Below are 15,187 nucleotides of genomic sequence, written 5' to 3' on the forward strand. Positions count from 1 at the left end.
AAATTATAAAATTTAGAAAAGCTTTTAAATAGCGGCTTTCCATTTCTCAGAGACATTTACATCTACAATATGATAAGTAAGCATAATTAAGATCTTGTTGGATGAATGTTGAAACCATATTTATAACCATCATTTCATTTTGTCAGGTATGTTTTACTAGGTCATTGCATAATGCGTTAAAAATGGAAGAATGACAGAAAAATGAGTTCACCAAAAAAGAGAAAATCTTGTTTATTTTCAGATCCAAAACTTTTTCTTGCTTATGATATCGAGGTTGAAATTCTAGGTGAAGCACATCTCTATTTGTGGCTAAATCTACTTTATTATAAAGCCAAGGTAAATTGATTTTATCATAAGAGGACCAGGTTGAACTGATAAGTGAAAGCAGATTGTGGGTAGAGGACCTGGCACTGTTATTTGCATTTATCTTCACGATAAATAAGGTTGAGTAGACAATTCCCAGAATTTGAATAATGGTCTATAACCTCTAATTGCCAGACATTTGCCATACCAGTTTTATGGTGGTCACAAGTGTTTTGATACTAACGTATTTTCCTTTACTTGGAGGAGGGAGGATAAATGGAATAACCATAAATCAAATAATAAATGGCTAGGTTAGAACTTCTGTTTACTTTTTTCAACAGCTTTATTCATTTTGCTTGCTTAAAGTGTAATGCTTGTTTTGTGATAAATGGTGCCTACATTTTTGCTTTGTTTTTTAAGCTACAGTGTCACATCTTTTGCTTTCACAAACCTATACTAACTTAAGTACACATATGGTTGTGGAATGCTTATGATGTATCCTGTTTTGTGGGGATACAAGATGATTAAGGCAAGTCCCTGTCCTCAGACAGTTTACAATCTAGCCCTCTGCCAATACAGTTCCTCAACATATTCACCAAAGTTACTTTTAAAAAATTGGTAAATCTGTATTTTGAACATTTGGAACAAATGAAATTAAAACTTGTACTTTCATTCTTCTTGTGATAACCTTAACTAGAAGAACTACATTGCATCTTATATATTTTTTTCTAGACTATTTCCATTAATGTCAGTGTGATGAAGTTGGTCTTTTCCTAAAAGTATTAAAACAAAGCAGTAACTTACTTTTTCTAGGGTATGCAATTTAGTCTATTTTGCTTTGTATTAGTAAATCTCCTTCTCAAATTTAGGTAGAAGATAGTTTGCTATAGAGAGCACCCTTGCACAGTTCTTTCAGGGGAAAGAATTCTCATGCCTTTCATGGAAGATCCACATGAGAAAGGAGTTGATGGATTGAAGTCTTATTTATGGAATCTTTAGGTAAAGTCATTTTCAAAAATGAGATTTCCATTACATGCCCATTGCTGGGGTTTCATTTGGAAAATTTGTTTACTCTTCCCTGGGGATTCCGTATGTTGGTTGATTTATAAATCATATTTACAATCCAATTAAATAGAGTAATTTAGCATGTTTGCTCCCACTATATTTATAGTGTAGATTTGGTAGTCTCTACTCAGCCTAACTAGCTTTTCAGATTAATTACATGCCCTTCACTGAAAACATTAAACCGATTTGGGACGTTTAAGTCATGTACTCTTTTACTGGAAAGAATAAACAAACATCAATGCTACCTGTAGTTGTTTTCCTTTGCGGTGGAAAATTTTACTTTTTCAGTGATTGCTTCATAAATAACAATTACTTGACCCAGTAGAGATTTATATCTTTTACTAATGTTATGTGTCAAAATTAATAGTGAGAAAATTGATGTGTTTATTGAGTCACTAAAATGAATAAATAATGAAGGAGGCAGGAGGCAGGTAAATTTTAAAGCACATTTACTTGCTCCTTTTTTTTCTAAATTTATAAATCTGAGCTTCAAAAGTAAAAAGTAAAATTAAGACAAAACTCTCCAGACCCCCAAGCTAGGTCATAATTTAACCTGAGAGAAAACTAAGGGCTATTTTTATACTGTTTAAGTTTAAAGATTTCTGTTTTGTTTTTTTTTAAGCAAACGTTTTAGCCTCTCCTTGCCTTTTTCTTTTTTCTTTCGTTCTTTCTTCCTTTTTTTTTTTTTTTTTTTTTTTGAGATGAAGTCTCACTCTTGTTGCCCAGGCTGGAGTGCAATGATGCGATCTCGGCTCACTGCAACTTCCGACTCCCGGGTTCAAGCAATTTTCCTGCCTCAGACTCCCAAGTAGCTGGGATTACAGGCACCTGCCACCACACCCGGCTAATTTTTGTGTTTTTAGTAGAGACGGGGTTTCACTATGTTGGCCAGGCTGGTCTTGAACTCCTGACCTCAGGCAATCCGCCCGCCTCAGCCTGCCAAAGTGCTGGGATTACAGTCGTGAGCCACCGTGCCCGGCCGCCTTTTTCTATGAGATGAAATCAACCATCTCCGAGCTTCTCTTCCTACCCTGTCTTTCTGCAGTACAAAGGGATTGCATCACTAAAATGATAGTAAATAAATATTGTGGATTTAAGAGAACTTTGAAATATTTAGTACTAAGAATAATGACATAAAGCAAGTTTGTGCATTAAGTATGAGAAATTGGACAAACATGGAAAAATTTGCTCATTTTTTTACACTTGATAAATGAATGTAATCATGGAATAAATAAGGCACTAGAAGTTAATACAGGCCTAAATCCAATGTCCTGCCTGCCCCTAAATTCCAGGAACATTATCTAAGATAAAAGTTCAATGCAGCATGTCTCTGAGGGCCATCTTCCAGGGGGAACATCTCTGGGCAAAAAGAAGTGGGTCCATGTAAGGGGACCATAGACATTTCAACAAAACAACTCAAGAGTCCAAGTAAATGGGGCAGATCAATGAGCAAGAGTTCCAAGGGCAAAGGTGTAAGAAAAGGGAAGATGACTAAGCAAGGATTTCAGAGAGAACTGTAATTTTGAATGATAGATAAAATACAAAGAAAAAAGAATGGGTAGGAAAAATTTAGCTGTGATGAAAAATAGAACTCGCCAACAGTTATGTTCTGCTAACTAGAACATTGTTTCTGCCATGTATAATATTAAATTTTTTAACTTTATGTCCCTATATGATGTTGGCCAAAGATTTTTATTATTTTAGAAGTAATTTTAATGTTAGCATTCTTATTTCATTATTCTTAGTTCACATTGGCATCAGTAGTATAAAATATTAGTCAATGCTGGAAATGAAAATATTAGTTAACACCACATACAGATGTGAACACCTTTCCATAACTGAATTGGATTTATTTCTTTCCAAACTCATTTATCATAGATTATTGGGACAATTCTAAATAAAAATGATTAAAACTATAATCTCTATGCAAAACTAGATTTTTTCCCCTGTAATTTGATAGTTCTCTATCTTGATACCCATCTCCTGAGAGCCTTAAAGTGTGTCTCCTTTGAGACATAATCAGCCATTCTCAAAAAGTGGAAGAAACTATTTTTTTTTTAGAAGCTAAGAAACAGATGAGGATCTGACAATGAGAATCATGTTCTAGGAGAGAAAAGAATTTGTTACCAGATGTTATCTCAAAAGATGCACTAGTTTTAAATTAAATTGCATCTATCTTTTAAGTGTTCAGGAAAAACAGTATGATATACTACAGAGGACCCTGCATTGGGCAGGGGTGATAAATTCTTTTAACACATGGCCACTGGCTTGCCAATTGGTTGAGGGTACATGGCTAAACCTCTTAATCTATATCCTTGTATAAAAAGAGGATAAGATTTCATTTGTATTCAACAGTTATGTGCGGTAGTTTCTTGATTTAAAAAATGCAGCAGCATCATTCTCTGGGACCCTTAAAATACACTTTAATTTCAGTTGAACGTTGTGTTGTATTTGTGACACACTGTCTTGTAATTATGATAAACTCAATCATTTATAATGAACTATATAATTCATTAATACTCATTACTCAGTAAAATATGTTGGATATTTCTTGGTGCCTGGGACATAGGACACACTTAAGAAACTTTAGCTTCCTTTCTCTTTCCCTATTTTCAAAGAACCAACATTGAAAAACACAACATGAGGTGTTTGTTCTTACAGAGCATAGACACAAGGCTAACCCCTCTAATATTTTTCTTTTTTTGTCAGAAATGCATGAGTAATGTTGTTATACCCACGTATGTATTCTATTCCATGTACATATTCATTTACTCTGCATTGAGAAAATAGTTTTTGAGACCCCACCACTGCATTCTCATAGATGTAGAAGTGAAAACAATAGCCCAAATAAATTAAATTAGAAAGTAATTCCTGTGTTGCAATTGAACGGGAAAAAGTACCTAGCTAACATACATCTGATTAACTTAATTCTAAGGGTTAAATCAATTTTCCTCATAAAATTCTAGTATTTACATCGTATTTTCACTAGGAAATATGTTGAAATGGTAGTTCATTCATGTAACTATCAGGACACAGCATCTACACTTTATTTCTAAAGAGTATAAAAATTGAGGGGAAAAAATTAGACTACTTGAAGAAGGATGCCCAGTGTTCATGCCAGAATCAGGATTAAAAATCAGGGTGTTTTTAGTGTTGTTAATAGTAACGATACCAACAATAATTCACTGGATGCCAAGACAGCACTGGTTTCTCGGCAGGCTCGCCTGCCGGGACTGCTGCATTGTGTTTGCAAACAAAGATTTTAATTTCTAAATTCACTTCAAGAGATTTATCCACGTGGCTTTTAAAAACTCACATCACAGGACCCAAAAACTTTGCAAGCAAAATTTCCAATTTCAAAACCAGGCATATGCAGTTCTTTTATATGGGGAAAGACAGTTTCCTTTCTGATAAAACAGTCCTGGAAAAGGTACTTGCAATATTCATTTAAAAATCCTTACAAGACAAAGTGCCTGATTTTTGTATGTCCTTTGTCCAACGGGCATTTTCAATATGATCTCTTAAAATATGGTCTATATTTTCTTTAACGAAGGTCGTGTTTGTTGTGCGTTTCTAACATGACAGGCTGCAGTCTGTGCCCTTCTTTACTGAAAATGAAAGTTATACCAACCAGGCCTGTCACAAGTGCCTCAACAAAAGAGCCAAACAAAACCCAAGTCCCAGGAAGGTTGACAAAGGCAATGAGGACAGCCGAACAGATTCTAAGAGTATTTAATTGCCATTAATTCTTTTCTCACCCTGCACCTCCTTCCTGTACTTCCAAGTGGCACAAGCAAATACAATGAATTTTCTGGTTGCAGCTTTCTCTAAATGTTTGTGGAAAGAATAATATCTTGTCATTATGTTTGTTTAAGTGGCAAGACTGTGAATGTCTTTAGAATATAATGAAGCTCAAATTTTTTTAAAAAGTTGGAGAGTAGAGTCAGCATTGCTGGCTTACTCAGACTTAAGTTCTGCTTCTTTCTAAGAACGTGTGAAATGTTCACTCCTATAATGTGATTATTTTTCACTTCTTTTCTACTCCTCTCAGGCACCAAATGGTCTCCCAGCTGTGGGCAGTTTTGTGTCAGCATCCAGCATGGCTCCTTACCCTACCCCAGCCCAAGTGTCGCCTTACATGACCTACAGCGCTGCTCCTTCTGGTTATGTTGCTGGACATGGGTGGCAACATGCTGGGGGCACCTCATTGTCTCCCCACAACTGTGACATTCCGGCATCGCTGGCGTTCAAGGGAATGCAGGCAGCCAGAGAAGGTAGTCATTCTGTCACGGCTTCCGTGCTCTGATGGGAAATTCCGTCTCCAGCAGCTTCACCCGGGTCTCCCTGTCTCAGCACCTCCTCCCCCAATTCCCAGGTCTCACATCCCACCCCTCCTGCCCTCCAACCCTCCTGCCTTGAAAGCTGGCTGTACGGACTCACATCCTTTGTGCTAATGACACTTACATATTTCTTGCCATAACTTTTCTCTTGCAGAAAAACTGACATGACTTTAGGATTTAAAAACAAGAGCAACAATAAGCATTGAATGAGACATTTGTGTTGCCCACATACTGTCTTAACATAACAAAGAAACCTACACCCCTCAAAGGGTTTAAGGAACTTTACAAACTAGTCTTTGGTAAAACCACATGTGTATATTTATTCTAAATCAACCTGAACTTTTGAAATGTGCAATTGTTGAGATTTTGCAAAATCAATAAAGGAAAATACTTGTAGAAAAAATTATGCTACACCCTCTAATCAAATATGGTAACCAAGTAAGCTTTAATTCATCATTAGGAAACAAATCAATAAGTGACTTGTTTGAGTGATCCTTTCTTTAAGACATGACCTATTTTGTTGAAAAATATATGTAGAACCCAAGCAATATCTGAATCTAGCTCTCCCTGGTGTTTTGACTTGGTTCCAAATACAATAATGTTTATATTTTCTATTAGTTTGTAAATACGGACTCTGGATGGTGCATTTGTGTCTTCATTCCCTAAGATATTCCCCTCCCCCCAGCCCCACCCCCTCTCTCTTTTTTTCTTTCTTTTTTGCAAAGGTGACTTTCTGGCAACGTCTTTGTCTCTGTTTGGTGGTGGGCTGCTCGGGCTCCTGGACCTGGACTTGCCCCCAAATTTTGTGTATGCAGTGAAGGCTTCAACATCTCATGAAGGACACTTTCTTTCTACAGCAGAGGACACGAAAAACAGATAAAACAAGCCAGTCTCCCATTTTGTACCTAATCAAACAACACACATGCTAAGCATATAAAGACAAGAGGGTGGAAAATATCTGAACAAGAAGGCTCTAAAGGAAGTCACTTAGAAACTTAAGTTTAATGTGAAATGTTTTGCAAAGATGCTTAAAATGAACTTTGTGTTAAGAAAACCACTGTGAAACTAAATTGTACTATTATTGTTGGCTTACCTGTGTGTTCAGCAATCTCAGCCCCAAATAATGTTGTAATTTAAAGAAAATGGAAAATTCTGCTCTAATGAATGTAACAATGGCTTGCTGTGAAGTTTACATTGTTGTACAGAAGCATGTTTCGCATGTAGGTAAATTGGTGGTGGTACTAGAAATACAATGTTATTTAATTTTAACAAATTCCCTTTATTCATTTCTGAAATTACAGGACACAGTTTAACTCATAAACCTTTCTAGACCAATTTATTTTTCACTTTAATGTTAATAACAGTTGTGGAGTATATGTGTGTGTGAGCATGTGAGTATGTGTTGTATTTTAAAACAATTGATTTTCTGGGGCAAAATTCTACAGTTTTTAATCCCTTCTGTTTAGGAAGTTCTTCCTGTTTGGCAATATAGGCTTAAAAATATGTTTTTAGGACATTGGTACAATTCAGCTGTTGGAAAATTAATATATTGAGGGTTTTTTGGTACTAATTCTGTGCAATAACTAAAAGAGCACCTCACTGGATATGGATGTTGAAGATGGATTCCCTAGGTGATTTTAATTTCTTCCCGTCTGTGCTGTGCACAGTCTACATGGCAATGCGGTTCCACCACATCGGTTTCGTGGCTTCGTTTAAAACTCAGATGGCTAGATTAGTTAGGTTTTCAAATCACTAGGATGTAAACAGTAAGCAGATTTCTGACACACAAATTATGTTAGAGTGACTGCTTTTTTCAGACAGCAGATATCTTATAGAGAGCTTTGAACTGCATTTATTTCTAAAGCAACCGAAATTCAGTGCTACAAATAGAGGATTATAACTTCAGGAGAAGAATAAGCAGAAGGAGCAGATGAACTCTCAGGGCCATGGTCTTCCTTTGATCTTGTAAAACTTCCATTGACATTTGGAGTTCCCAGTCTGGTGAGAAAATAGACTATAAACTGAATGGAACAAAGATCCAATCCAATATTTTGGTGGAGACTTTAAAACCATACCATACAGGGACTCTCCTGTCATCTGAAAAACTGATGTAAGGTACAGAACTATTCTTTATCAAATGTTTTTAGGTGGCTGTTAGGGGGCTTTAAAAAATATTACTTGCTTGTGTGGAAATGCAAATAATGTTATTTTCTCTATCTAAATTAAGAAATCTCTTGTTATTGTGCTATTTATAATTTTTTTCTGGTTCTTGTATTTTAAAAAGTCTAATATTAATGGTATTGAAGTTTCCTTTTCTCCCTCTAGGTCTTAACAGTGAATTCACATGGAGTAATTTTTAAAAGATAACAGATACAATTTGCTATTCAAAGAAAATTATGATTTAAAGCCACTTTTTAAAATACGAGAAGGAAAATAGGATGGATTAAAGATGGGTTAACTTTTAAAGATTATTATTATTGGTTAATGTTGACATATTGCCTCTATCTCATAGATGGTAAAAGTGTTGCTTTTAAACTGGCAAATGCACTCTTCAGAAATCCTTTTCTAGCTGATCCACATGGAGAGGTTAAAGGTTCAATTTCATGGCCTCTATGCAGGCAGCGCTCTCATTGGATGTAAGAATATTACCTGCAAGGATAGAATGCAGTTGTGCAACCGAGACACATTCTTATTTCTCTTTTTTCACAATTTTGTTTTGTTTTTAATGACCCTTTTATTGAATATTGGACTGAAATATAAATTTTAAAAAACACGTTGGAAAGGATGTACAACAGAAGGCTATGTATGTATATACAGTATGTCAAAAGCCTTTTATTTTTATACTTCAAATGCTCTAAATTAATAAAAAGTAATAATTACCATGTTATCTTTTACTTTTTATTTTCAAAATGCTTTAGTGACATAGCCCCGTAGTAGAAATAGCCCACGGTAGTAACTTAGGACAGGGTGTCATATGGACTTTCAGTTATTCTTGTTGACTTTACTGAATCAGCATCATCTCTGGATGCAGATATAAAATCAAGTTTGGTTACATCAAGACCAAGGAGATATTTTTGTTGATACATGTTAGTATAGTAATCCTTAGAAATGCTAAGTAAGTGTATTTCTTTTTCGGAACATTACCCCTTCATCATACATATTTTAGTACTGCAGACAGCTGACTTCCCACCTGAAGTTGTCGTTTAAAACTAATAACAACCTGAAAATGCAGTTCTGTTCTATACATTCTTCCTAAAAATGGCACAGGTAGGCATGCTGAACAAAGGTATTATTTGGATGCAAATACTGATGGCTGACAAATAATGGGTCCAAAGGTGTTTCCAATTTGTGATTTAACATGAAAATATCTCATCAACAAAGCTTGTCTTCAAAGAGAACTATGTGGAGGACAGTAAATTTTATTTCATGTTTCCTACTTGTTAGAAGAGATTTAGAATATCATGATTTAAACATGCTTAAACAACAGTGTTTTAACATTCTGTTTTAAACAATGTTTTAAAATACCTATTTATTATCTTACAGCAATATGAGATATAAAGTAGATGTAGGAAAATAGAGCTGATATGTGCATAGTTACTAAAGAAAACCAACAGATTTACATTTTAACATAGTATTCATAAAATTAAACATTCTTAAAAGGTCATTTTAGTGCACTTAAAAAAATTTTTCTTGTGCTCTTTAAATATTATTTATGGAATAATTTAATTCATTATAAAAACTGCTTAAATTTTGGCTTAACTTTTTTTTAATCCAGTCTTTGAATAATTTGATTTATTTTCAATAGTTTAAGCATTTCTAGACCTCTTAGGAAAAATGCTGATCAATACAATGAATTTTCATTGTGAAGCATTGAAGAGGAACATAGGAGACAAAGTTTCTATTTATTTTATGAAATATATGATTTCTATGCTATTTTTCTATATTCACTTTAAATACCTCATTGTTTCATATTATTTTTTCTTCTCACAGTTTTATTTATACAGCCAAAACTATAATCTCAAGTTGCCTATAGACATTTTTTAAAGTATTAAAATAGATTTTGTTCTTGAACAGTTTTCTCCTTCATAATTATACACCTGGCCGATCGATAGTCTCTCTTCTTCATGGTGCTGCATGGCAAATATCCATTATCTCAAGGGGGAAAAACACTTCCTCGGCAATCACCAGTTCTCTTGAAGCCATGAATAGGTGTATTCATAAACCAGCAGCATCACTGCACCACCTAGAAAAGAAAAGAGCTGTTTTTTATTGCAAATCCTCTGGAATAGCACTGGCTTTCCCACTGGGTTTCTGAATCCATGATGTCTCGCACAGCCTGTCAGGCAGAGGCTGTTCGGAATCAACAGTTCTGGAGCTTCAATACAAAGATATAAACTACTGTGGAAAATTCTCAGGATAAAATCAAGACCATCTTGAGTCTCCAAATACATTTTTCCCCATGAGTTTTTTGCAACTTTCATCATTTGTCATCAGATTCTTTTTCAAGCACTTTTAATTTTTAAAAGTAAATAAATATAGTCATATTTAGTCATGTAAGGGCATGTGGCTTTCCTGTGAACAGAAACCTTCAGATTCTTCATGTGTAGATAAAGGATTTATCTTTTTCAGTCCGTAATTAGCAGTCTAATTGCATTCAAGAAGAAAATCTCTAAGATGGTGCTTGATGGATGAGTCTAGTTTTCTGTCATAGCTTTCAAACTGCATTGCAACGTGGAAATTAGATTCTGAATATTTAAAAAATCTGCATTGCAAAACCTAACAAAAGGAGGTTGAAAGCTAACCTTCATTCCTTTTATCTGCTTCAGTTGTATATGGATTTGAACTTGAAAATTTGGTAGTGGGGGTTGGATGGCATGAGACCACCATTTGTCTTGGAAGAAAAGAGCTACATAACTGGCTGTGAAGAGACATGCTCTGTATTATGTCAACAGGAATGTGATACAGAAAAGCAGGCACTGAGGCTGCTGAATACCTAGCCACTGGGAGAAGCATTTGTACATGGATCATTTTATGTTCTATTTGATGCAGTAAATAGCATGTGTCCTGTGCCCTTCAGGATAATCTCTTTTTATCCTTTTATGTCTAACTGTGTGAAAAACATCACAAAATCAAAATTTGGACAAATATCCTGAACACAACTTAGAGAAGAGTTGGCTGCATGAATAGAAGATTGACTTCTGATGGAAAGAAAAAGAACTTGATTTGGGTCTTAGTTATTTTGAACACACTGCCATATACTTTTTTTTTTTTTAACCTACAGGCTGCACATGTTTGTGTAACCATATACCAAAGATAATTATCTGCCTGTAATTTTCATTTTTAATCCATGAAGATACTCTATTAGTCCCTCTCAGCTGCTCTAGGCCTCTTGGAACTCTGGCAAACAAAAAGAGCTGCACTACAGAGGGTCATTAATATGTAGGTAATCGCTGCATTTATTCTTACTATTCACAATGTAAGACAAGAATATGCAGAGTTGGGTTAGTTTTTGGCCTAGTAACAGTTGAAGTTTAAATCACAGACTTCAAGATTCTTTCATGGAAGGTACCTGATTGTTAGCCACATTGAGCTGCTAAGGCTATTGTAAAAATGCTGGATGCTTCTCCAGAACAAAGAACAAAAATTCCAGGCTCACCTTTCTTTTCTTTTTTTACTGTCTCTCTCTCATTCTTTTTTTTTCTCTCTCTCTCTCATTCTTTAAAGAAAAAAATTTCACCCTTCATTCAAAAGTCTTAATCTTTAACTCAGTGGTACCTTTCTTTCTAGGTTTCTTTGCTTTGAAGTCGCTGGGATGCACACATTTGGAATGAAGTGGAGGGCAGGTCTGTGAGTGGTTCCCAGATATTCACAGTTTGGCTTAGCCTGGACAGTCAGTTCACAAGAACCCTTTTCTTTGAGTCTAACACCACAGCAACTCAGGACTTCTCACGCAAAACATTTAAAAAGCCAACCAAACATTTGCAAGCCTCTAACAAAACTTGGGGTCAGATTATTTAAGAGTTTTGGATGAAGGTTCCAGTCAGTTACCATTTTAGCTAACCTCTCCCTTGTCACCACCCTTTTTAGGCCCATCCCTTTCTGAGAATGTTGGTTGAGGGCTGGTGCTGTGATTTCCTCTCATATTAGGTCTACTAGCAGGTTTTTACTCTGCGGTGAAGGAAAAACACCACATACTGGCAGAGATGCACAAAATTCCCCACGTTCTATTACTGCGTTAGCTTTTACACATGGGCCAATGACTAACGGAAGGTAGGTCTGAATCCCAAATATGAAACAAAATCCATGTGTAAAGGCCTATAAAGATTGGGATAGATGGGTTGGGAATTGTGGAAGTGTTTCCTAAATATATGAAAGTGTGAGGTGTTCACCAGCTTCAATTTACAGACTCTTGTTCTCTATCTTAGATTAATAGAAATGTTGGTTCATTGGGCTGAGATCTAAAGGTGAATGTGCATGTGTGTTTGTGTAGCAGGGTAGGAGGACAATAGTGTTAAAAGGGAGGAACTGCAAAGGGAGAGAGGGGAGGTGTAGGAGAAGGTTCTAGGAAATATTACCAGTGTGTATAAGTAGGTGAGTGTAGCCTGATTAAAAAAATAAGTGTGATCTAGAGTATACTTTTGTACTTATTCACAAGGTTGCTTATAATCTGAGACTATTTGCCCTGGCGGTTGAGTCTGCAGAAGTTATTTTCTTATCTATTTACACAGAGGCAGCCGATTCTCCCTGTGGGAATGGCAGCCGGTTTTTTTGCGGGTAGGCGTCCTGAAGTGAGGCCCTGAGCCAGAAGCCTGCAGCGTCATGCTGACAAAGCCCAGGAGAGGTAAGCAGCTAGTTACGGTGTCACCACCCCCAGAGGTGACTGTAAAGATGAGTGGCTTTGCTGTTCATGGAGGCAAGCTGTCCTCCTTTTCTTTTTTTGAAATGAAGTTGAGGCAGGAGCAAGAATGAATTAGGAGCACGAGGAAACGTTTGATTGGGCTGGTCCCTCACTCAGTGAAAAGCCTCCCCTTCAGCCAGAAGCCACTGCACACACCTCGGCTCTCACTCAAACTCCAACTGCCTGTGGCTTCTTCCTATTGACTTAAGCTGGGTTTTGGCTTCTGTTAGCCTCCAGCAAGTTCATAAATAGTACTTAATAAACAAAGGTAGAACATTTCTAATGGATGTCTTCAGTATCTCAAATACTCATAGACAACTTTATATTCTCAAGGTTTCTGTCTTTTACAAAGTGGTAAATATTTTGTTGCTGATGGACACAAATATCAAAAAAAGAGACGCTAGAACAATAAAGAAGGAAGGATTAAATAATCAAAATTATCATTACCTGGTCCAAGTCTCATAATCTTGGGAAGCAGGCCTTTGTACAAAGCTAAAATCCTGTAATGGGAAGGGAAAGAGAAACGTTCTTATTCTGAAAATAAATGGAGTTGTACCTTAGCTTTATTGAGATGGGGGCCCAGCATTTAAAAAAATAAATTATTTGGAATTACACACATCTCAAAGCAGACAGCATCTTAGTATTCTCTGCAGCAAACTGGATGTGGGGAGTTAATGAATTCTTTATTAACCAACTGTGCTGGTCCTGTCCAATCAGAAACATGACTTTCATCAGTGAGATGGTTTTTGCTTTCAAGACAGGTCTTACTTTCAAGACAGCTGTGTATATGGACAGAATGACTTTTGTAATTGAATTTAAAAGACCACAAACTCAGTCTTTACATTAGGAAATACGATGCAGTTTATATCAAAATAATAAAATATTACTTGTTTACTTGAGAAAAAGAGGGGCGAAGAAACAGAAAGTAAGATTTAAAAAAATCAGAAAAATGCACATACTTTAAATTTTTAAAAGTGTTTTTACAGAACTCTATAATTCTCCCAGAAGAATATAATCAGGTGGCAATTTAATGGGATTTACAGCCAGAAGACAATTATTCTTCTGCCTATATATTAGAAGGACATATACAATACTACGTTATACAAACTGCCAAGTAAAAAGTTCACCTTGGCATTCTAAGGCAAACATGCAGCATATTGTCACTTGATGGTGTAAGCACATGTTTACAACATCTTATTACTGTGTTGTCTTGGAAAGTTTGTCATGTATATTCGCAGAGTTTCTTAGACACAAGCTCCACTTAGGAGGGCTTACTGGTTCTCATCTAAATGGAAGGACAATACGGTTCTAACAATACGTGAGCCTCATACATTTATTAAAATAAGAATGTGTTATGTTACCCTTCTTCCTGATAGACTGTTGCCATTGTTTTAAAACAGGTTCTGTACTTGATCTCTCCAGGAACTGGTTGAGGCCCTTGAATCCTACTTTTGGCAACATCAAAAGGGATGTTAATGACTGAGGCTATTGTCCCCGAGAGAAGACCAATCCCAAATTTTCTCAAAAACTCCAAGATTGGATCCTAAAAGAAAAGAAGAATAATATAACAGAAAGGGGAGCGGAAGCCCCTAAATCAGTTAAACACTATAAAGCAATATGTATTTAAGCAGAGCATTGCACTCCCGGCACCCTCCTGTTATTCCAGCAGAACACATTAGGATTTCCTAGGCTGGAACTTGTTTTCTTGACAATCCCATTGGCTATGTTTTTACACATGGTCTAAATTGCTGAAGTACACATTTCCTCACACAGGATTTATAAACACAGTTCATAAAGAAAGACTGGTATGGCATATGGGGATGATTTGTATAATTGGGCTTCACAATGTACTTAGTATTACTGTATCAAAACAGGAGAAATCCAAGCACACTATTAGCTAATTGGCCAGAATATTTTACAAATGACAGCAACTTCCACCATGAAGCCTACTAAAATGCTCATTTGTGTGTGGACCCCCAAATGTTAAATTAAATCAAGGCTACTCGCGGTCTGCTGCTATTCCCCGCCAGGTTTTTTGCATTTATTTTCACGTGTAGCTGATCCACTGTACTGAGAAGTGCTAGCTTCCTGTTATTAACAAACCAACTTGGGGCGGCTGCAAAACAGCCTGTGACATTCTGTGCATTATAAACAGTAGTAAGTCACTGGACTAATTGGCTGAAGAATTTACAATCCATTGTTTTGGAATCTTGTTCTTCCTCCATGGCAAAGGAAGAAAAGGAGAAAGAGAGAGCGAGAGTGAGTAAAAGAGAAATATTTCTTCTTTCTGTTAGAATTTAGGCCCTTCACGTTGGTCTGATTTGATTTTCCACCCCTCCCTGCACTGCTTTCTGACATCAAAGTATTTAATTAGGTCTTATGTGGGAGTCACTTTCCTTTGGCCTATTTTTGTGCCCTGTGAGCTCACATTATGATTTGTTATAATGAATTTGCTGGGAAGTTCTCATTATGTTGCCAACCTCAGTTCTATGTTTTCAGTCTTCTGTTCTCTGAAGAGAGGTCATATCACATACTATAAGCTGCTGACTCCGACCCCCCACCCTATCTTTTCCCTGCCCTC

General features: G+C 36.2%; 2 protein-coding genes across 3 annotated transcripts in view; one reads left to right on the forward strand and one right to left on the reverse strand.

Moving 5' to 3' along the window:
- PAX9 (paired box 9) overlaps positions 1–8,590 on the forward strand; it is a 119,659-nt gene extending 111,069 nt beyond the window's left edge. For both annotated transcript variants that reach the window (XM_034937460.3, XM_034937459.3), the window contains one exon: positions 5,420–8,590. In XM_034937460.3, the coding sequence (XP_034793351.1) occupies positions 5,420–5,674 (255 nt within the window). In that variant the 3' untranslated portion in view covers positions 5,675–8,590. The remainder of the gene's footprint in view (positions 1–5,419) is intronic.
- A 2-nt stretch (positions 8,591–8,592) lies between these two features.
- SLC25A21 (solute carrier family 25 member 21) overlaps positions 8,593–15,187 on the reverse strand; it is a 497,244-nt gene continuing 490,649 nt past the window's right edge. Inside the window, exons 8-10 of the mRNA XM_003831781.6 lie at positions 13,968–14,149; positions 13,054–13,106; positions 8,593–9,951 (exon numbers count right to left, since the gene is read on the reverse strand). Of these exons, the coding sequence (XP_003831829.1) occupies positions 9,890–9,951; positions 13,054–13,106; positions 13,968–14,149 (297 nt within the window). The 3' untranslated portion in view covers positions 8,593–9,889. The remainder of the gene's footprint in view (positions 9,952–13,053; positions 13,107–13,967; positions 14,150–15,187) is intronic.

The sequence above is a fragment of the Pan paniscus genome, chromosome 15 (assembly GCF_029289425.2).
Source record: "Pan paniscus chromosome 15, NHGRI_mPanPan1-v2.0_pri, whole genome shotgun sequence".
Taxonomy (NCBI): domain Eukaryota; kingdom Metazoa; phylum Chordata; class Mammalia; order Primates; family Hominidae; genus Pan; species Pan paniscus.